Genomic DNA, 24,503 nt, shown 5'->3' with positions numbered 1-24,503 from the left:
ATAGCTCAGTATTTTCTGCATTACATAGGAAGGCCAGCAAAGACTTCTGATGCAATATCTCTTTTCTTTTTCCCTTCTCGCTTTTTATGCATATTCCCCTGCCCCTCCCTGTCTTATTCTTCAGATCTGAGGATATGTTTGGGTCATTAGGAGAAAGATGAATGGGCGAGTGGGGCAAGAAACAGAAACTGAAAAGGAACCCTGAGACTAGTACCAACAACATTTAAAACAAACATTTTACTATAGAAATCTTGTAATAGGCCACGTGTGGTGGCTCACACCTGTAATCCCAGCACTTTGGGAGGCTAAAGTGGGCAGGTCACTTGATGTCAGGAGTTTGAGACTAGCCTGATCAACATGGTGAAACCTTGTCTCTACTTAAAGATAAAAAATTAGCCAAGTGTGGTGGAATGCGCCTGTAATCCCAGCTACTCAGGAGGCTGAGGCAGGAGAATCACTTGAACCTGGGAGGCGGAGGTTGCAGTGAGCTGAGATTGCATCACTGCACTTCAGCCAGGGTGACAGAGCGAGACTCTGTCTCAAAAAAAAAGGAAAATCTTGTAACATATACAGAAGTAATAGATAGTATAATGAACTCTCATCTCTTCATCACCCAGTTTCAACAGTTAATCTACTCATGGCCATGTTTTGAACAACCATCATTTAGTTTGGGTCTTGCCTGTGGTTAAGGAATACCTAGTTTATAGAGGTTTATATCACAGATATATTTATTCTGAGTATCATTATTATTTTGTAAACCAACTTATTGAGGACAGATAAGGAATATTTTAAAGGTTATTACAAAAGTCTAACACTTCTTTTTTTTTTTTTTTTTGAGATAAGAGTCTCGCTCCGTTGCCAGGTTGGAGTGCAGTGGTGCGATCTCAGCTCACTGCAACCTCCACCTCCCATGTACAAGCAATTTTCTTGCCTCAGCCTCCCAACAGCTGGGATTACAGGCACCTGCCACCACGCCCGGCTAATTTTTGTATTTTTAGTAGAGACGGGGTTTCACCATTTTGGCCGGATGGCCTCGATCTTCTGACCTTGTGATCCACCCACTTTGGCCTCCCAAAGTGTTGGGATTACAGGCGTGAGCCACCATGCCCAGCCTGAAATTTCATTATTATTTCAACCATAAGTTTGCAAATAGTGACTAAGCCTGATAAGGGAAGCACACGAACCCCATTAGCAGTTATTTGTTTCTTAGTGTCAGTTAGTTAATCAGAAACATGCTTGACTGGTAAGTAACCAAGAGCAGGCTTTGATGGGAGGTATAAAATGAGGACCTAGGGTGGGAAGGGCCAAATAAGGATGAGGAATAGTGTTCAAGAAGGTACGATGGTGCTGCTTTGCTGCTTTGCTGCTTTGCAGCTTGCCTGCAGGTGGTCCCAGCCTCAGAGCCTCTAGAAAGAGTTTATTCTAGTTGGTGATGTTCCTTGTGCACTGTTATTTGGGTTCCCCTCGGCTTGGTTCCAAGGACCTTGTGTAAAACTGCACAGAAGGTGCTTCCCGTTAACTCTGCTGCTTGTTTATTTTTAGGTATCTTGCAATATATTCAGAACTCTCCCTCCTAGTGACAGCAATGAATTTGATCCAGAAGAAGATGAACCTACCCTTGAGGCATCGTGGCCACACTTACAGGTACTTCGAAATACCATTTGTTATAAAAGAAAACTCCATTAATTCATTAGCTCTTGAGCATGGGAATTCCTTGAAGGCCTTTATTCACCAAGAAATCAAATTAGAGTACATTAATGGAAAATTAGAGCATGCTTTTTATATTTCTTACTGTTGATAATTAGGATGCCAAAAGAATAAAATAGTGTCAGTGTGATGTTTTAGTGTCCCCCCACCACATTGCAGGTATAGTCAGCAATTTTTATTCCTCTATTAGAGCTTCTTTTTTTTTTTTTGGAGACGGAGTCTTGCTCTGTCACCCAGATTGGAGTGCAGTGGTACAGTCTCAGCTCACTGCAACCTCTCCCTCCCGGGTTCAAGTGATTCTCCCGCCTCGGCCTCCCATGTAGCTGGGATTACAGGTGCCCATCACCACGCCCAGCTAATTTTTTGTATTTTAATAGAGTTTCACCATGTTGCCCAGGCTGGTCTTGAACTTTCGACTTTGTGATCTGCCCACCTCTGCTTTGCATAGTGCTGGGATTACAGGCGTGAGCCACTGTGCCCGGCCTTAGAGCTTCTTTATGATATTGTCCACCAGAGCCTCAAAGCACAGAATTATTTTATTTTCATATTAGTTGGATGTGATTAGCTCACAGAGTATATATCTCATTTTTGGCAGTGTGTGTCCTGGGAACTTTGTATGCCTGTCGTCACAATAACTACAAATGTGTTTTCTTAGTTAGAAGGACAAACCAAACTGTAATAGCTATTTTGTTCACAGTATTGTAAGGAAGAGTAACAGCTGAGAGAAAGCTTGGGTGAAGGCCAGTTCTGTTCTCTTGCACTGAGAAGGCCATGTTTTCCAATCATATTCATTGTGCCAGGATGGATCCAGGGGCATCACTGCATCTGTTTCCAGCACTAGACCTGTGTGTATTGTATTAACTTGTATGATATATACTGGTAGTTTTCCAGCTCCTTCCTCCCTTGTGCTGCCTCCTCTCAAGGCCAACATTTCTCAAAAGAATAGAGCAAGGAAATTTGTACATGTTGAACCCCAAAGTCACCCTTTCATTGAGTTAGAATATCCTCAGGTTGCTTGACAAATAGCAAGGAGGGAAGGGGTGGAAGAAAATGAATAATACCTTGTACATCTTCACCCCTAGGCAGAAGCTGCTGCATTTTTGTAGAAATGTATTCATGGTTCAAGTTGACTTTTTGAAAAGCAAACAAACTGTGCAGCCGAGAGAGAAAGCCGAGAGATAGTCTAAGAGTTTTTTTCCCCTACTTCAGAATTTCTGATGCAAATTTGCAAGTCTTTCTGCCCTACTTTGACAACTCAGAAGTTTCTGTAGGTACACACATATGCTATTTCCCCTAGTTACGAATAGAGAGCTTTTAGGGGCTCTGTTTTCTCAACTCTTACTCAGGCATGTTATGCCTATGAATTCTTGCCTTCAGTGTTAAGGTTGGGTAAATTACTTAAAACACTGTAGTTGATTTACTGTCTTAGATGTTATGATTTTTTTTAAGGTTCAAAACATATTATCTGCAATCTAAGAAATTTGTAAAACTATTTGTGCTTTTCATAGATATATCCCAGATTGTGACACAATCCAAAAAAGAATTACTCTTTTGAATGGATGAATTATCATGTCTTATTCTTAGTGTTTGGTGCCAGTTCATTGAATTCCAGTTTAGTCTGGAAGAAATTTAACAGCAAAAAGATAATCTCCTCAGTAGTCTCATATCTTGTGATGGAAAAGTCAAGTAAAGAGATGTCTTCAAAGCCTCAGCGTATTGTCTTCTCTGTATTCCAAAGAAGAGACTGTGGACTACTCTTGGCATTTGCGAGAGCTTTTTGAATATTCTAAATCATAATAACCGTAGACATAAATTTCCCCTGAAGTACAATAAAGTTTTACTCAATATTACAGTTAATTCTTTACATACTTAATGGCTCTGTAAAATACAGGACCAAATTAATTCCTGAAACTGTTCTGCCACAAAAAAAGAAAAAAACACTCTAGCTTACACTGTCATTACTGCAGGCATATTAACCATTTAGTTCATCTGAAACCCTAAAACCAAAAAAACAATGAAGAATGGTGATGAGACCTGTTCCCTTTTGGATATAAAGGCAGAAACGGTATTATAATATGGACTGATTTCATTTGTGTTGTTATTCTGTTCAAGGTTGTAATCCTTTTGTCCTTTCTTTAGCTCAGGGGGAAATATGACCCACTAATGCTGGGTCAGGTGAAGGAAACTTTTAAAATTTGTAAATCAACTTTCATTCATAGTAAAGGTCAGGTCACTAGGCACACTGTTACCTTCACCATCTGTTTGTTGCTTTTGGACCAAGGCACCTGAGGTGGTCGCAAGAATCCTGTGTTTACTTTGTATAGCACAAATTACTCACCTTTCCATTTTCAGTGTTAGGTGGCTTTAGCACTAATGAGAGCACTTATTGAATGTATAAGAAATCTCTTTTTCTTCTCATGATAGGTCATTCATGTCATAGTCACCTATCATGAAGTTTAACATTTTACTTTTCAGTTGATCTGTCTGTTTTTCTGACCAAACCAAAGCAGAGTTTTAGACCTTTTCACTTTTTATTAACTTCATAATTAGCAGTATGCTTCCTTTTCTGGAACACATTTTGCAACAAAGAAACTATAAATATCTGACAGGAGGTCAAAACAACAAAATTACATTGAAACGTGGTTGTTGAGTGGTTGGCTGGGCTCATTGACCAGCTAATTGACTGCTCTTGCATACCTTTTTGATTTAAATTTGTGGCCTACACAAAATTACTGATAGGCTGGGTGTGATGGCCCACGCCTGTTATCCTAGCACTTTGGGAGGCCAAGGCGGGCAGATCACTTGAGGCCAGGAATTTGAGAGCAGCCTGGCCAACATAGTGAAACTTCATCTCTAGGAAAAATACAGAAATTAGCTAGGCATGGTGGCATATGCCTGTAATCCCAGCTACTCAGGAGGCTGAGGCTTGAGAATTGCTTGAACCTGGGAGGCAGTGAGCCAAGATTGCACCACTGCACTCCGGCCTGGGTGACAGAGTGAGACCTTGTCTCCAAGAAAAAAAAAAAAAAAAAAGGAAAAAGATTACCGATTATAACAAATTGTGGACCTTTTGTGATCTTTAAAAATAGACAAAAAAATTAAATCCACAAATTTTTAGTTTAAATATCTCAAAGGGGTCTATTCTATGTATGTGAGTCAGCCTTTTCAATTATCTGAATTAGTATCTTGTTTATATATTATCTGAAATTAGGTGTGTCTTCAGTAGAATACAACTTTATAGGACTTTTATTTACAATTAAGGATTTGTTTTTAATGCTTTCCACTTGAGACTGAGAAACAGGAATTTTTAAGGTCTTTTTACTAAAGTTCCTGGGAGAATTCACTTATGTAACCTTGAAAAGTAGTTTGGCCTCCCCCAGCCCCCAGTCTTTCTCTTTAGAAACTTAGGGGAGATTTTTGATTTTGACGTAAAATCTTTGTCTTAAGTGCAGAGAGCACTTATGCTTATTAATAAATATATCTGAAGTATTTCCATCAAAGCATTTTATACCGTAACTGCTTTCAAGGGACCAGAGAGAGAGGACTTTGCCAGTCTTGCTGGAAAGCCTTACTAGTCCACAGGTCAGCCTAGAAGATGGAAATCTCCCCTCTTTGTGGTGATCAAAAGAGGGCTAAACCCCACTTGATGTCGTCATTTGAATAAGGCGACATGAATTATTAATTACAAATAATTCTGTTTGTAATACTGAGAGTTGACAGATGAGTGTATTAGAAAAAGAACAGTTCTCTGAGGTCTTAAGACCTAGGTCCTAGTCTTATTTTGACTAGCAGAATAACGATGTGAAACTTGGCAATGTCTGGATCGTTAGGAAAGAAATTTTTCTGAATTCAGAGAGTTTCAAGGAGAAAAACATAGTTTTATAAGGACGTAAAATGCTAATGTGAATCCCTAATTTAAGAGTCTGAAGTCACAACGTTGCTATGGGAAACGTTTAAATCAGTGGTATCTGTGGACCCTTAGAGGGGCTCTTAGACCTGATTTTCAGTGTCCTGCAAGGTCAGAACTACCATTGTAACAGTGCTGTATATATGATTTGTCCTTTCACCGTGTTGATGTTTGTACTGTTCATTGCAAAAGCAATGGTGGTTAAAATTGCTGCTACCTTAATGAGAATCAAGGCACTTGTGCCAAACTGGTAAAGTATTCTTCACTGCTGTGTTCTTGCAATTAAAAATGTAAAAAAGCTGATTTCACTTGAGAACATCTTTGAAGAAGCAGTAAAAATTAAATAATTTTATTAAATTTTGACCCTCAAGCACACATTTAAAAATATCCTACATAACACAATGGGAAGTATGGATATTAACATCCACTGCATACTGAAATATAATGGTTATCTTATAGAAAAGCATTTGTGTAATAGTTTTTTTTTTTTTTTTGAGTGGAATCTCATTCTGCCACCAGGCTGGAATGCAGTGATGCGATCTCAGCTCACTGCAGCCTCTGCCTCCTGGGTTCGGGTGATCCTCCTGCCTCATCCTCCTGAGTAACTGGGATTACAGGTGCATGCCCACACTCAGCTAATTTTTTTGTATTTTAATAGAGATGGGGTTTCACCATGTTGGCCAGGATGGTCTCGACCTCTTGACCTCATAGTTCGCCTGCCTCAGCCTCCCAAAGTACTGGTATTACAGGCATGAGCCACTGCGTCTGGCCTTGCATAATAGTTTTTGAGCTGTAACCTAAACTACTTTTTTTTCCCTTAGGAAACATCATTTTTACTTGAAAGAATGACTGACAAACTATGGTTATTCAGACTTGGGTATTTGGCAGATATTTTCTCTGAAACAAACAAGGAAACCATTTGATATATTTGTTATCACTGACAAAATTAGAGTGTTAATGAATTTAGAATTAGAATTTTAGAAAACTTATATCTGTCTTGCATCTGTCACCTTGAGCTTGCAGCTTCCCAAAGCTTAAAGACTTTTTTAAAAATAAAATTGAAATAATAAAGAATGTGATATTTTTAGATACTGTGTAATGAAAGGTGTCAACATTTGAAAGAGCTACATAACTCAGTGAACGAATATTTTCCTTTTGGCAAATGATGTTTGGAGACATGCATGGATAAAGATTCATTCGAAGTGCAAGACAGATGATTGGATTTTAGTGTAACAAAGTATGAAAAGTTCATTGATATTTCAGATTTTATGTTGCAACTAATCTTTAAGAAATGACAGTTCATTGAGTTTTAGTGTAGCATCAAAGAAGAATATCCACAATTATGTAGGAGAATAAAAACCAGTAAAATACTCCCCCTTTTTTCAACTACTGGATCTCCATCCATCAGGCTTGATTTTCTTTATATACTTGAAACAAATGACATATCACAACAGATTGGATATAGAAGCAGATGAGAATCTGTCTTACATTAAGGCATATATTAAAGAGATTGACAAAACTATAAAACAATGCCTTCTGAATTCATTTGGAAAGTAAAGAGTTTTTTTTCTTTAAACAGGAACATATTACTTACATTAACATATAATGTATTTTGTTTTTAAATGAAATAGTAAAATTTTAAAGTTTTAAAAAATTTTTATTTCTAATTTATGTATGTGTGTATGTATATATATACATACACACACACACACACACACACACATATAGTATTTCTCTCATATAAACAAAAGCTTTGGGGTCCTCGTTATGTGTAAAGGAGTGAGACCACAAAGTTAGCAAATGCTATTTTAGGAATAGCGATGTTGATACGTGTTAGTCATTGTGCACAGGGCTTTATGTGTGTATTATCACATTTAATCTTAGAGACCATCCATCTCCATTATAAAATTGAAGAGACAAAGTTTCAGCGAAATTAACTTGCTCAGGGTTACACAGTTAATAAGGGAAAGAGCTAGATGTTCAACCCAGTATTCGTATCTTAAAACCTTCTGGATTTTGGCCAGGTGTGGTGGCTCACGCCTATAATCCCAGCACTTTGGGATGCTGAAGTGAGCAAATCACGAGGTCAGGAGATCAAGATCATCCTGGCTAACCTGGTGAAACCCCGCCTCTACTAAAAATACAAAAAATTAGCCAGGCATGGTGGTACCTACCTGTAGTCCCAGCTACTTGGGAGGCTGAGGCAGGAGAATTGCTTGAACCTGGGTTACAGAGATTGCAGTGAGCCGAGATCACGCCACTGCACTCCAGCCTAGGTGAAAAGAGGGAGACTCCATCTCAAAAAAAAAAAATGGTCTGGGTGTGTGTGTGTGTGTGTGTGTGTGTCTGTGTGTGTGTGTCTGTGTATTAAAGAAACGTAGTCTTCTTCTGTTTCCAGGCTCAGCCTTCTGAGTAGCTGAGACTAGAGGCGTAAACAGTTGTACCAGCTAAAGGTTCTGGTTTTGATATACTGTTGCATACCTCACCAGGATCTAATGTAGCCTTTAACATGGACTTACTATGCAAAGAGAATAAGCAATGATTCCCCACTGTTTATCAGAACAGTTATTTGAGCTGACTCTTTGCAAATGGGTATATTGTGCCACACCACCTTATTGGATGAGTAGAAATTGCCATAAACTTTCTGAAAAGAAATTTGTTAATGAGTATCAAAAATTCTGAATGTTTGGATATCTTGTGATTTGGCAATTTAGAAATATTTTCTCATGGCATAATTGAACAAGTACACGTTGACATGTGTTATGTGATGCATGTTGTTGCAGAATGATGGGGAAATAATTCAGAAACTACTTAGATGTCTAAGCTTGGGAGATTGGCGAAATTAACTATGAATAATGGAATTATTCATTATAAATTATGTATAATGGACTCTTAGAGCTACTAAGAATGATAGTTTAGATATTGTTGATGTAAATTGTTCATAATACATTGTTTAAATGGTAGTCTGTAAAACTGTAAAAGTATATTTATATAGTATGCTAAATGATGTATATACATAATATATTGTTGTTTTTTTTGTTTTGTTTTTTTTTTGAGATGGAGTTTCGCTCTTGTTACCCAGGCTGGAGTGCAATGGCACGATCTCTGCTCACCGCAACCTCCGCCTCCTGGGTTCAGGCAATTCTCCTGCCTCAGCCTCCTGAGTAGCTGGGATTACAGGCACGCGCCACCATGCCCAGCTAATTTTTTGTATTTTTAGTAGAGACGGGGTTTCACCATGTTGACCAGGATGGTCTCGATCTCTTGACCTCGTGATCCACCCGCCTCGGCCTCCCAAAGTGCTGGGATTATAGGCGTGAGCCACCTTACCCGGCCCAATATATTGTTTAAATGGTGCAAGTAGTTTGCAAAACCGTAAGACTATATAGTACATCAGTATGTTGTTGAAGGAGATATATACAATAAAATGTTAACCATGGGTGTCTCTGAATGGTAAGATTATGGGAAATATTTCTTTGCTTTGTTTGGTTGTGTTTTCTAATTAAAAATTTTAAAAGTTGAAAGCGTGATAGCAACCATGAACCACAAGAAAGGCTGGCCTGGTTTGTTGATTGATATTAAAATCAATTTTCTAAGCCCTGTCACTTTTAGTGTTATAGGCTTTTGGTGGTTTTTAGTACTATTCTCAGTGAATCATAATTTGAAATTAACTATGATCTCTTTGTTGCAGCTTGTATATGAATTTTTCATACGATTTTTGGAAAGCCAAGAATTCCAACCCAGCATTGCCAAAAAATATATAGATCAGAAATTTGTATTACAGGTAAGCAAATTATTGTGGATATATTTGTCAATCAGTTAACACTTTATCTCATTTTCTCTTCATATTTGTTAAAAAAGTTTTGCAATGTCAGTTATATCACCCACATATATATATGTTAATTTCCATTACTGCCTATTAAAAGTAGTAAGTACATTTAAATTTATTTGTGATAGAACAATTACATTTAAATAGCCAGGAATGCTAATGCCCAAAGCCCTACAGTTTTCTTCCTTAAAATTTAATTATAAAGTAATTTCATTTATATAACCCTGGTTTGTGTGAATCTTTATATAGCTTAAAAACTTATATTTGCATAATGATTCTTAAAGAACTGTGGTATAGATCTGTTCAAACTGCATAGGCAAGCTCAGACTTTCAAAGTGGAAATAACCTGCAATAAATAATCAAATTCAGGGTACTGATGAGCTTTCACTGCTAGGAAATAGCACAGCTTAACATTCTAAAATTTGCCTAAAGGGCAAATTAACTCTCATCTGTCCATTTGGAACATCTCTGGGAACACTTTTTTCCTGACTCCTCATTGTACATGTTATAACCATGGATCTTCCTTTTTATCGAGGACTTGGGTGCTTTCATGGTGCTGAAGTTTTAGGTAACACTTCCGTGCTCCTGTTGTTGATATATTATTTGTCTATAAAAATAGATACTTGAGCCAAACTGGTGTAGCTCTTTTCTGAGTGACATATGGGGCACCTAATGTAGGAAAGAATAAATGTTTATCTCTTTAGTGAGCCAGTAAGAAGAATTTCAAATTTAAAACATTAATTTGTTCTAGCTTGGGCAACAGAGCAAGACCCTGTCTAAAAATAAAATAAAAAAGTAAAACATTAATTTGGCAGGAAATTGATCTCCTATGCCTTACTGGGATGAGGCTGATAAGCTTTGTGATCTAATTTCTTTCCTTAATTAAATTAATACATTTGGAATTTGCAAAATATAGGTTGAACCATAGCTAAGTTTTTTGATGGTTTTTAACGCTTAAAACAGCAGTTTCATGGGTTCAATCCAATAGGGGCAGGTAAGCGTCCAGAGACCTGATGAGCATGGAGGCTCCTCCACAGCCTAAGTAAGGCTGAGTGGAATTAAACCCAAAGTTCACTTTTCAGCTCAGAACTGAAAGGAGCTTTGGTGCCTTGCCTGTGGGGCTCATTAGTAGCTGTACTCCCTATTCCCCTAGGTATGTGGGGCCAGTCATTGAGTTCTACTTCACGTTTAGAGCACTTTGGTACCACTCTGGTGAATCCTGGCTTACACTTTAACATGGGAGGCTTTGGAAAAGTGAGGTCTGAAATAGAGATGGAAAGGTAGGTAAATAGGTGGATATGTGAATCACTGGGTGAGTAGTTAGACTGATATGGATTGTTATGCCAACGAAGCAGAACTTATTTCAGAAAAATGGAAGTAATACATAGTAGATCTGTTTTATATTGAAAAGTCTTGCATGTATATAGTGCCGTCTAATTGTCAGAGCACCTTTGTTTGCATTATTTAATTTGATTTTTACAACAGTCTTGTAAAATAGACATGGCTAAATTTTTATGCCCTCCTCTGCCCCCCCACCACTTTTTATGGATGTATAAACTGAGGTATAGAAAGATTATCAAGTTTGCTCAAGCACATTTCCTATTCAGGTTTTCTGTCCATCATGCCATGAGGCCTCCTTGTGATTCCCTCACTGTAACTTGGAATGACTGCAAGGGAGAAGTAGCCCTTACATCTGACTGCTAATGAAATAATAGGGTTCTCTTATTTTTTGTGAATTAATGTGCCTGAGAGGATCAGATAGTAATATTCTGTTAGAGCCTATATTTAGTTGACATGAAATCAATAAATCCTATGGTCTAACTATGAAGCCAGTGCTTTTCTTACACAAAATGCGTGCAGGGCTCAGCCCAGTGTGCTGTCCATGGTAGACAGTACTGAAGATAATAAAACTTAGAATATGAAAACATCAGAGAAACCCAGATTTGGAAAGGATGTTTTGGGTTATGTATTCTAGTTCTTTAGTCTAGTGAGTTAGTCTCCTTTGAGATGCTTTTTCAGTGAAGAAAAGTCATATGTACAGGCAGCTTGTTCCATTTTTGTTAGGAAGTTGTTTTTTATGTTGAACCTCTCTATACCTTGTACCTTTTGTCCTTATTCTCCCCAGAATAATTTCTTAGTGTATCTCTAGCCCAGACATAACCTTTCAGGTTTTGTGTTCACCCTTTGACTTTTTCTCTACAACAGTGGTTGCAATTCAAATGCTCATAGCCTCACTCATAGTAGGTCTGAAAGCCAGGGGTCAGACAATAGGATGTAGACTGATTCCTATTAAATGGGGCTTTGGCTTCCCCTCTTCATTAAGTTATCCCCAGACTTTTCTCCCCACCAACCCCCAAGATAAACAGAAATCCAGATTCTTATGTGAAGTTTTCTGGTATTACTAAAATCCTGTACAGAATGAACTAGCCCATTTGCCTTCTGAATCCAGCCTACCAGCTGTCATTATGCATTTTCTCCTGCAGACCGAGTTCTGAGTTCTGTCAAGCTTTTTTCATTTGTTAGTTTTGAAGCCTTCAGTGTCTTCTGGATTTGTCCATTGGTCTTCTAATATGATATCTATATCTGAACAGAATGCCCTGAGCCTGGTCAGCCCAGTGCAGCTTAGAGTTGACTTTTTCATTCCTTTGTCTGGACTCTTTCTTAAAGGAAAAGTCTTATGAGCATCTCTTGCTGTAGCATGACATTGCCAACTTATGTTAAGCTTGTGGTTATAGCTGGCTTCTAATTGAGCTTTCTGCATATTGCTGCAAGTTTCTCTTCTTTTTTCTTTTTTAAACAAACAGGGCCTTGCTATGTTGCCTGGATTGGGCTCAAGTGATCCACCTCAGTCTTCCAAGTAGCTGAAACTACAGTTGTCTAACCACCATGCCTGGCTTTCCTATTGTTTCACAGTTTGCTTTTTAATCTAAATGTAGGACTTGGCATGTGTTCCTGTGGAATCGTTTATCCCTGATTCATGTCTACCTTATTCACTGGGTCTTCCGTCTTTATGACAAAATCTGTAACCTAAATATGCTATCTAAGTCACTGATTAAAATTGTTTAACTAGGATAAAATACTACCTATTGGGTACAGTGTACACTATTGTGTATGGGTACACTGAAAGCCCAGACTTCACCACCATGCATGTATTAGTCCATTTTGTGTTGTTATAAAGGAATTCTTGTGGCTGGGTAATTTATTGAAGAAAAGAGGTTTATTTGGTTCACGATTCTGCAGACTGTACAAGAAGCATGGCACTAGCATCTGCTTCTGGTGAGGGCCTCAGGAAGCTTATAATCATGGTAGCAGGCAAAGGGGGAGCATGTGTGTGTTACATGGTGAGAGAAGAACAAGCCAGAGGGGGCGGAAGTGGCCAGGCCTTTTTTTAAACAACCAAATCTCACAGTAACTAATAGAGCGAGAACTCATTCATGAATCAAGTACAGCCCCAAGCCATTCATGAGGGATCACCCCCATGATCCAGATACCTTGCACTAGGCCCCACCTCCACCATTGGGGATCACATTTCAACATGAGATTTGGCAGGAACAAAAACCAAACTATATCAGTGCAGTATATCTGTATAACACCACCGCACTTGTGGGCGGGTCTTTGGGGCTTGAGGAATTGATGCTGATATTTTACCCCATTATTCCCCATCTCACTCCATCCTCCTCCTTTTTCCCGCTATGAATTAACTGTCCTTGAATTGACAGGTCCTTCCAACCTCTGCACTCTGCAGTCAGGTCTTTTTCACACCCCTGCTTGTTCCAGCATTTTTTTTTTTTTTTTGTTCCAGCATTTTTCTAAACTCCACAGTCTCCCATGGTGCCACCTGGTCCTAGTGTGTTTCTCTCATGACATGGAAACCTTCATCCCTTTCCTTTTGACAAATCAGGATGACATTTACCCTGTTTCTTTTCTTTGGGCAGATTTCTATTTTCTGTGGATTTTCAATGATCTCAAAAAGGAATCTTGGTAATCTCAGTTTAAAATTTCTTTCTTCAGTTAGACAGAATTTATTGTATCCATGAGATTTCAACTTATTTTCTATAGCAGCTGAATATGTTCTTTGCAGTCAGTCTTCTGACTCTCTTTCCTCTGTCAGTGAATACAAAAGCAAAATAGGTATTGAGCTATTTTGCTATGACGTAGTGGAAAGTTAGGAGGCTTCGGGCTTGAATCCTGACTCCCTATGTATTTCAGGAGCTGAGAATGTGAGCTATACGGTCAGAAGAAACTGCATACAAACTCTGGCTTCTCTGCCTACTTGCAGTATAACTTTCAGCAAGTTTGTACACCTGTTGTCTAAGCCTGATTTCCTCATTCATGACATGGGATAACAGGATAAATGAGATACAGTTAAGTAAAATAGGAAACACCTCAAAATTGACAGTTGTGAAATCTCCTCAGTTCACTTGGCAGTGTGGATACAAAGACAGGATCCCTGCCTTCAGTCTTCAACATGTGACTGAAAACTTTGGGCAGATTATTGCCTACTCTGAGCCTCAGTATCTTTTCTATTAAGTGACATTAAGAGTCACCTGTCACAACAAGTCACAGCAAGTAGGCTTGTTATGAGGTAAAATGAGATGACTTGTAAAAATGTCTATTGGTACCACTTATGGGGCATAGTAGCTGCTCATTAAATATTAATTCACTCTTTTCATATCCCCCTCATATATTATCTGCTCACCTTGATACATTGTATTATTTTTCTTGATTTCAATATTAATTTTATTTTTATTTATTTATTTTTTGAGACAGAGTCTTGCTCTGTTGCCCAGGCTGGAGTGCAGAGGTGTGATTTAAGCTCACTGCAACCTCCACCTCCCAGGTTCAAGTGATTCTTGTGCCTCAGCCACCTGAGTAGCTGTGATGACAGATGTGCACCACCACATCTAGCTAATTTTTGTATTTTTAGTAGAGACGTCATTTTGCCACGTTGGCCAGGCTGCTCTTAAACTCTTGACCTAAAGTGATCCGCCCACCTTGGCCTCCCACAGTGCTGGCAGTACAGGCATGAGTCATTGTGCCTGGCTTCCAATATTAATTTTAAAATCTTCACTTTTTGAAGTAGAATTTTTAAAATATATATGAAACTTAAGGCTTGAAAAATGCAGAAATGTAGCATATTCCTAGATGGGAAGACTCACCATCAGAAAGATGTCTATATAATCTATAAATTATTTGTATATTAGTGCAGTTCAATTAAAATTACAGTTGTTTTAAAAACTTGAAATGTTTAGAGTTCATGAAATAAATTTTTGAAAAAGATGACTAATGATATGGTACTTTACTTATTAAATAATATAACATACTACAAAGGTAAATTAATTAAAACAGTATGGCATTGGAACAGGTGAATGGAATGTAATAAGGCCTTAGGTGGAGATGACCCTTCTGAGTGTGCCATAAAACCCATAAGAAGATGTACCAAATGAATGAATGAGTGAATGAATGAATGACTATGTACACACGTACTTTAAATTGGCGTAATTGTCCTGAAGAGGAAACCAATAATATTCTGTCAACTTAAATTTACACCCAGCAGTTCCATGAGAGATAATCAGATATGTACAAAAGATATATGTACAAAGATACTGAATGTACTGTTGTTAATAATTATTAGAAAATTAGAAGATAACTTTAAAGTTCCTTAGTAGAAGGTAATTGAACTGTGGACATTCGTATAGTGAAATATTCGTCAATTAGCAAAAGAATGTGATAGACCTACTCATAATCTTTTTTTTTTTTACCTGTACATGTCAAGGAACATGATCTATTTTTAAGTTAAACATGCATTGTTATAGTACAGTATAATTTTTGAGCCTGTATCTATTATTTTTGGGAAAAGTAATGTTGGTATTTTTGTCTTAGTTCTTTTGTGCTGCTTTAACAAAATGCCTGAGACTGGGTAATTTATCAAGAACATTATTTCTTACAGTTCTGGAGGCTGGGAAGTCCAAGATCAAGGTGCTGGCATCTAGTGAGTGCCATCTTACTGTGTACCGCCTCACATGGTAGAAGGTGGAAGAACGAGAGAGAGTGAACCCATGTCCCAAATCCCTTTTATAGTGGCATTAATTTATGAGGGCAGAGCCCTTATGACATCAACACCTACCAAAAGGCCTTACTTCCCAACACTGTTTCATTGGGGATTAACTTTCTGTCATAGGAATTTTAGGGGACACATTCAGACTATAGCAATATGCATCAACAATTTTGAAAGGAGTTCTACCAAGTTATTGTTAATTGGCTGGAAGGGGGTGATTATACGTGATGATCTTCACTTCCTATTTTTTTAGATATCTCTTTTTTACATTTAAAAAATGATGAGCATATATGTTATAATCAATAAGAATAATAAAAAATTTCATCTGCAAGTACATTCTCATTTTATTGCCTTGCATTTTTCATAAACCTCAGCTGATTTTGTGCATTAACCTTCCTAAGACTATTTTTGTAGGATAGCACCATTCTTTTATGCCCAGTATTCTTTGCTTCCTTCCTTTCAGCATTTGTATCTGCCTTTTTAAAATCTGAAGCTCAAAAGAAAGCTTCCTGTGTTGCCTCAAGAGCCTTCTTCAATACCTTGAGTTTTTCTTCCTCATCAGGAAGCCATATAGATTGGTGGTTAAGTGTACAGACTGATTTGAGTTAGGGCTCTGCCATTTTTTTTGTGTTTGACCTTGGACAAGTGACATAACTACTCTGTGCGTCAGTTTCCTCATCTAGAAAGTAGATGCAAAATATCCATAATATAATCACATTGTAAGGTTGTTGTGGAGATTTAACAACTACATACCTATACAGGCTCTCAGAAGTATTCCCTACACATGGTTCGTATTCAGTAAACTTTATGCTGGTGTTGTCACTCATATTTTTATTAGGATTCATTCTTGTTTTGAGAACTTTCTTAAGCTGTGTTTTCTTTAATAGCTTCAATCCATGAAATTATATAGCGTTAGCCTGTCACGTCTTACCTAGCACGTTGTGTATTACTTGAAATCCAACTCTTATTCTAAAAATCACTGGTATCCTTTGGACTCGACATACATGGTTCTTCCCAGGTTGTTGGGTTCTCTTAAGATGGTACATGTGTCTCCTGTGTCTCCGGATTCCCTTTAGTTCCACTTTGCCGCTGATTTCCTTCAATCAGTGTTGGACATAAATGTTTATTAGTGCCAGGAACAAAATAATACATGAAAACCAGGGGTAGCACATTTAAATCTTTGCAGAGGACAGACAAATGGTACATAATGAAGTTGTGTGGGTATGACCAAAGGAGTGATGAAAACTGTGGTGATTTAGAGAGCTTGGATGGATCCTGCTGCCAGTGGTGATTTAGAGGGCTTAAATCTTGCTGCCAATCCACTCCTGTTAACTGTTGGTCTCTAGGTAAGTGAGCCAAGTATTGCTAGATCTTTTGGTTTTTCAAGAGAAGCTGGAAATCCATATTTTGGTAGGGCCAGATGAAATAGTCTGTTATTTTTCATTCAAGAGTTTTGAATGTTTTTGTTTGAAGAGTTTTATTGTTTTTTATTCAAGAATAGTATGACTGACTCACTTGAATTTCATTGTGATTTTTATTAAATCTAGATTTACATAACCTTTTGCAGTTTTTTGTATACTCATTTAAGTGTTTACATAAGAAAGCTGTTAGAGATTTATCAAAAACAGTTCATTGCATAGTGCACTTTTGTCTGTGGTAATGTTGATTTTAGACTTAAGTAACTTGGTAAACTGCCTTCTAGAGCTATGAGTATGTAGAGTTGCCTAGGCTTATGGAACAATTTTGTCTATTCCTAATAAAGATAATTTTCATCTGTATTGGGATGGTTGAGAAAATGGTTTCTTAATGATCCCTCAACCCCTTCTTTAGACCCAAATGAATTGCCAAACCTTGGATTATTTCATTGGTTGGATTATTGTGGCAAGAGTTTAGCAACGTATTTCTAAAGATTGCTTTCAACTACTCTCCAAATCTGAAAAGCAGTCAGTGGTTGCTAAGAGACATACTATTCAAGTATCCCCATAAACGTATGTACTGCTGGAGATTGCTATTTAGTAATTTGTACTTCACATTTGCTGTTATATTTAGCTGAAAGGTGCTGTAATTATCATGTAAATTATGCAATCATGCAAATCATTCAGCCTGTCCTTAAAAGTGACCTTTTGTTATTGTGTTTTTAAAAACTCAAGACAAATTGGACATGACACAAACCAACCTGTTAAAAAATGTTAGTTCTAAACTGAAATAAATTCCATGAGTCCTTGAATCTCAGCTCCAACACAAAGAACTATTTTCCATACAAGTTTCTTGAATATGTCAAAATGTTTACATTTCCTTCTCACAGCCTATAGCCAATAAGAGTTTAGAGCATTTATTTCTACCTGGAATTTTACCAGATAGCCATTACCAATTACCAATTAATAGCAGATCGCCTCATCCTGTCCTGTCCAGTGTGTAACTCAAAAATCTTGTAAAAAGGGCTTTATTGCTCTGACTCCTGCATCCAGAGCCAGCTTCCTGGTTGTGTAATTTGTGCAGTTACACTGGGCCCCGTGCTTAGAAGGGCCCTGTGCTCTGTTTAGTGCTCTGCTCTTGCTGTCTTGAAATTCTTAATACTTTTGGAGCAAGGAGCACTGCATGTTCATTTTGCACTAGGCCCCACAAATTATGTAGCTAGTCCCTGCCCGCTTCCCACTGAGTGCATCATTATTTAGCACAATAGCTCTTTCTTGAATTGCTGACCAAATTGGTTGTCTTAAAAATTTAAATCACAGGGTTATCTTGAAATAGATAGAATGCCCAAGGGGGGAAAAATGGACTTCTTTAGTTTGTAGAAAGTATGCCTGAAATTAGGAGGAAAGTAAAAGTGTGTGACTTGGTGGAGTTGTTCATATTTGTATGCCTTACACTTTCGAAAGTTTTATATTGAATTTCTGTAGGAGTCTTGGAGTCAGAATTGCCAGAAGCTTGTGATGGCAACCTTTTGATCCCTTGTCCCCATCGTCCTTTCTCAGTGGTTGCCCCATAGGTTGCTTCATTTCATATAGTGCATCCCTTGAGTTGTTCTGATTATTGGAATCAGACCACCTGTGGCGCTGGTTTCTTTGTTCTGGGCTGTTTCTTCGTATCTGGTCAAGGTGAAAGTATTAGGAAGACAGTTTTCAGATAGTAGGATAAAGTTGCAAACAAAGCCAGAAATGTGGACATCTGATTTTAGTGCTCTGTGACACTTTGGATGAAAACATTTAGAATACCAATTTTATCGGTTATCTACTTGAATACTTCTGATGTTCTTTAAAATCTTACTCTACATGGAATAGGGCAGGGTAATTACTTCTTTATTGTAGCAGAGAATAACTGGGGTTTTTTGCATGAAATCTTTCTTTCTTAATGACTTTCAGAAATAGTTTTGATAATGTCTACTTTTAAAATTCTAATATGTTTATCTGGGTTTTAGTGAAAAATGGCAGTCTCTTACCTCATCTTTCTCCATACCAGAGTCCTGTTTTCTGGAGGTAACCACACTCAAGTCTTCCAGTTGTTTCTGTATATTTATCTCCATATTTCTAAATAGCGTGCTTATACTGCTGTGTTTTAACTTGTCATTTTAGATATTATCTCTGTTGACTTCCTACTGTAAGCCATTATGTATCTCCCACCATAACTCCCTGTCTACATCCAGTATTATACCACAGCATTTGAATGAATCAAATGATAGATTAGTACTATTGTATACATGTTGTTCATTCCAAGGCATATAATTACATTTCTTTTCTTGTATAGTTGCCTTATTTTTTACTTGCTTTCCTATGTATTCATCACTAGTGTATCCCTTGATTCTCTGAGAGTACCATATAGCCCTTCTCAGTATGGCCCACACATCAGCTGGTCTATCAGTTCCTTTTTTTTCTTGGAGATCTTCTTCCTGGTCATCCTGCTCTAATTGGCACTGGTTGCTTGCTCTGGGCCATCCACATGGTCATCCCAGCACTTCCCTTTGCTGCCCTTCTAGACTGTGTCTTTGCTTGTTTAATTTCCTCCCTGTCATTTTGGTGGAACATATTTTCTAGATTCTTCCTAAGAAAGCATGAATGGGATGTAAATGTTCTGAGATCACTTGTCTGAAAATGTCTTTATTCTGTCTACATTTTCTTTTTTTGAGATGGACTCTCACTTTGTCTCCCAAGCTGGGGTGCAGTGGCACAATCTTGGCTCACTGCAGCCTCCAGCTGCTGGGATTACAGCAGACACCAAGCCCGGCCTGCTGACATACTTGATTGACATTTTGGCTAGGTGTAAATTTGGAACCCATGCTTTACCAGATGTTTTAAGGAATTGATCCATTGTTTTCCAGCTTCCAGTGTTGGAATTAAGAAGACCTGTGCACCAGCCTTATCCTTTATAATGACCTGTCTTCTTTGTATGTTCTTTGAGATCTTCTCTTTGTCCCCATATCCAGAAAGTGATGTGCTTTGGTGTGGGTTTTTTGTTCGTTTATTGTGCAGAACACTTAATGGGCCATGTCTATATTGACATTCATGACTTTTTTTTCCCCCTGGAAATTGAATTGAATTATTCCTTAGATAATTTCCTTCTCTTCCTTTTCTATTTTTCTGTCTCCATATCTCTCTGGATTGCTATTATATATTGGATCTTCTTGTTCTTAAAATCTTCTTCTATATATTATCTCTGTTTTTTGGTTATACGTTCATTTGCTTATTTTAGTGTTCTAGTGCTTCTGCTAAAATTTTTATTTCTGTTATATGTTGAACCTCTAAAAGCTTTTTAAATATTTCCTGGCCGGGCACAGTGGCTCAAGCCTGTAATCCCAGCACTTTGGGGGGCCGAGGCGGGCGGATCACAAGGTCAGGAGATCGAGACCATCCTGACCAACATGGTGAAACCCCATCTCTACTAAAAATACAGAAAATTAGCTGGGCATGGTGGTGCACGCCTGTAATCCCAGCTACTCTGGACGCTGAGGCAGGAGAATTTGCTGGAACCCAGGAGGTAGACATTGCAGTGAGCTGAGATCATGCCACTGTACTACAGCCTGGGCGACAGTTCAAGACTCCGTCTCAAAAAAAAAAAAAAAATTTACTGACTATCCACCTGAATAATAGCACTCTTTTATTTCAGGGATCCAGCATATTTGTTTATCTTTAAAGATGTTATAGTTTCCTTTTTGCAAATTTTTTGGTACTCCCAGCATTGTTCTTGTTTCCTCTGAGTTCCTTAAAATTGTTTGTTGTGGTCTTTTATGTTAAAATAGCTGGTAATCTTTGGCTTCATAGTCATAATTACATGTTAGTCTACCAAAAAGCTGGTTAGTACTTGTGTATGTTACCATGTGCACATGTGTGTGTTCATATTTGCATGGTGACACTTGGCAACTGGTGACTTTCATTGGGATATCTGGTCAGGGACCTTGTCATTTCGTTAGGAAACCCTCAGCTGTTAGTATAGCTGTAAGTCTTTCCTCTTGAGGCTGTCAGTTTCTTCCAAAAGGGACTTTTTGATCTTCTGACTTGCAGAATTGGGCGCCCGGTCAGGGAAGAAACCTGGCAAATATGTCACTTTTAGGTATGCAGTTTTATTTCATCTCATTATTTCCAATAAGTGCTTTACTTAACATGTATGATGTCTCCAAGACTAGATACTTACTCTTTCTCTCCAGACTTACATTGTAAATCATCAGTACACTACATGGGATAGGGATCTGGGGGGTCGTCTACAGACTTTCAACCAGTCATCCCATTTTTAGCTATTTCTCACACCCTTACCATCAAATATATCTGGTGCCTTCAGTTTTTTAATCCTTTTAAGGGTTCTGTGGTGTGAACTGGCCTGCTTCTTGTTGGCTTTCCTCCCTGCTCACGGAATGGAAAAACACTTAGCAGACTGGAAAAAGAGGAAACCTAAGATAGTTACGTCTTGTCATCCACTTCCATCTTTGAGAAGTCTACAAATAAGTCTACATTTTCTCTCCAGTCCTCTCTATGCTGAGACTTTTCTTCCACTCTTATTCTTTCACTGTCATTTTAGGGAGGATTCAAGAGGAGAGAGGTTCAATCCCCCTTCCTAGCTGGAAGACCTTTACAAGCCCTTTTTCATTTCACTCTTCTCATTTCATTTTAGATTTATAAAGTTCAAAGAAAGGTTATTTGGCTAAACCACTATGTGGATTATCCCTATTTGTTAGCTTCAAGAAGGCTGGTTTTTGTAAACCTGGTTAGTATGTTGACAGGTCTGTATTTGCTCTGTAATCACCTTGGAAATGCTCCAGCTTCTTCACTTCTTTTCTTTGGCCACAAGCTGTCTGTTATATTACAGATGGCACAGTCCACTTAGGCATTTGCAGGTGTGGGATTATATTTCTTTTTTTTGTGTGGGAGTGATTAGGACTGTAGATATGACTAAGCACACTCATATTATTTTGTTTTGGAAATCAGAGCTCATCCTACTCCCCCTTTTTTTTGGCCTGTGCACTATTCTATTTCTGTCTCATACATCATAAAATCATCAAAAGCATGTTCTACAGAGAAGCAGAAAAATAGTTGAATACTGCAATTCATCTTTCTTTCTAATAGAACATGATATATTTAATATTTGTGGCTTTGTAAATATCTAAAGTTAGGGACCTGGTAATGCATTTTCTTTGAGAGCCTAATGAAAACATTAGTGAAACATTTCTTGCTTAATTATTATGTATTCATTAAACTCAAGATAAACAGGATACAAGGAAAGTTGATTCAAGTTTTGCTGATATTACATATCCTGAAACTGTGTCTTACATTGGTTACAAGTTGTTCATTAACCCGTTTGAAACACTTAAAAGTAGAAACCAAATTAAAAAATAAAACTCACAAGGTTAATTATTTCTATTAGCCTTGGAATGGGAATGGGTAGATGGGTGGATTGGGTGGATGGATTTGAGATCTTCTATCATTTGGAACATGTTATAGTTAAAGGGAGTCTGTATGGGGCCTTTTTTGCTAGTTGGGGCCATATCCCTTTCTTTCCTAGATAGAATGTTTTCCTGTGGAAATGTATTAACTTACCCATTGCCTCCCCTGGTGGGCTCCAAAATTGTTCAACAATGTGTATGTCTGGCAATGAGGACAATCACTGGCACATAGAAAGAACTCAGTACATATCTATTTATTGTATTGCTGAATGGGCAGAGAGATGTAGTTAATAATGTCTTCTGTTTGGATAGGCTGCTAGTAAAAGCATGTACTCATGAACCTGTGAGGAGCACTCTTATCCCCCTTCTAACTCCTCATTTCTTCATGGGTCAGCCTGGATGTCACTTCCTTTAGAAGCCTTCCCTGATCACTCCACTTCTTCCAAATACAGTAAATGTGTCTACTGTGTATTTATACAGCATCCTGAACTACCTAACATGCTGTTTATTTAGTTGTTTGTATTCTGCATTAGAATAGGCTCTGAGAAAGCAAAGACTGTATCTGTCTTGCTTATCATTGTTATCCCTGAAAGCTCGCCCACTGGCTGGCTCTTAATAAGCACACCATAAATATTTACTTGAAATACTCATTCTTAAAACGATTGAGTGAATGAATGATAGATGGATGGTTGATGGCATTGTGTAGCTAAAAATTGCGACCTGTCTCACTGCCTGTTTTTGAAGACTGACCTTTAGTTTGTGTTTCTTGCCGTGTTTGATGGTCCATTTTTTTGTCCATAACTCTTATTCAAAGTAAAACACCAAACAAAAGCACATTCAGTTACTGACCACGAAGTTATTATTCTGCTGTCAGTTTCAACTTCATGTCTTAATCACCTGAGGTCAAACTTACATATGTCTCAATAGCTTTTTTGATAACGATGGTAGTCTAATTTGTGTGCTGTGTGGTCTTGAAATGTTTTGCTATAAAGACACTAGAACTGAATTTTGCTTTATTGGAATGATGATGAATGTAAAAAAAAAAACACAAAAAACCAACAACTCAGTAACATTCAAACTGATTTCCAAGTTTGTTCTTCAGCCAGAGGAACGTGCCCACTGACTTTTTTTAAAGGTAGCAGATTTATTATGTTGTAATTCATACACCATAACATTTACCATTTTAAAGTTTCCAATGTAGTGGTTTTTAGTGTATTTACAGAGTCATGTAGCCATCACCACATTGTCATTGCAGGACATTTTTATCATCCCCCAAATAAATCCAGACCCATTAGTAGTCACCCCCATTCTACTTTCCATTGCTATGGATTTGCCTGTTCTTGATATTTCACGTAAATAGTCATATATTGTATGGCCTTCTGTATCTGGTTTCCTTTAATTAGCATGATGTTTGAAAGATTCATTCATGTTGTAACGTGGATCAGTACTTCGTTCCTTTTTATGGCTGAATAATATTCCATGGCATCACATTTTGTTTATCAGTTGACAGATATTTGGGTTGTTTCAGTTTTTAGCTATTAGGAATATTGCACCCATGAACATTTGTGTACAAGTTTTTGTGTGGACATGTGTTTTCATTTCTATTGGATATATACCTGAAAGTGTATTGCTTAGTCATATAGTAACTAGTAATATAGTAACTCTGTGGGAGATTTGAGAAACTGCCAAGCTGTTTTCCAAAATAGCTGCACCATTTTACATTCTTACCAACAATGTATGAGGGTTCCAGTTTCTCCACATTCTCACCAGCACTTTTTATTATCCCTTTTTTTCATTATAGCTGTCCAGTGAATGGTATCTCCTCATTGGCCGGGTTTGCTTTTCTTTTCTTTTCCTCCCGAGACCGAGTCTTGCTCTGTTGTGCAGGCTAGAGTGCAGTTGCGCGATCTTGGCTCATTGCAACCTCTGCTTCTTGGGTTCAAGCAATTCTCCTTTCTCAGCCTCCCGAGTACCTGGGATTACAGGCACGCACGAGCATGCCTGGCTAACTTTTGTGTTTTTAGTGGAGACTGGGTTTCACTATGTTGGCCAGGCTGATTTTGAACTCCTGACCTCGTGATTCGTCTGCTTTGGCCTCCCAAAGTGTAGGATTGCAGTTGTCAGCCAGGGTTTG

General features: G+C 37.9%; 1 protein-coding gene across 2 annotated transcripts in view; it reads left to right on the top strand.

Moving 5' to 3' along the window:
- The window catches only part of PPP2R5E (protein phosphatase 2 regulatory subunit B'epsilon), a 171,128-nt gene that overhangs the window by 117,278 nt on the left and 29,347 nt on the right, over positions 1–24,503 (top strand). For both annotated transcript variants that reach the window (XM_064374914.1, XM_012464177.3), the window contains exons 4-5: positions 1,543–1,644; positions 9,306–9,398. In XM_064374914.1, the coding sequence (XP_064230984.1) occupies positions 1,543–1,644; positions 9,306–9,398 (195 nt within the window). The remainder of the gene's footprint in view (positions 1–1,542; positions 1,645–9,305; positions 9,399–24,503) is intronic.

Source organism: Aotus nancymaae, unplaced genomic scaffold (assembly GCF_030222135.1).
Source record: "Aotus nancymaae isolate 86718 unplaced genomic scaffold, 86718_ANA_hifiasm-v0.15.2.pri h1tg000011l, whole genome shotgun sequence".
Lineage (NCBI taxonomy): Eukaryota > Metazoa > Chordata > Mammalia > Primates > Aotidae > Aotus > Aotus nancymaae.
This window is presented reverse-complemented; position numbering and strand designations above follow the sequence as displayed.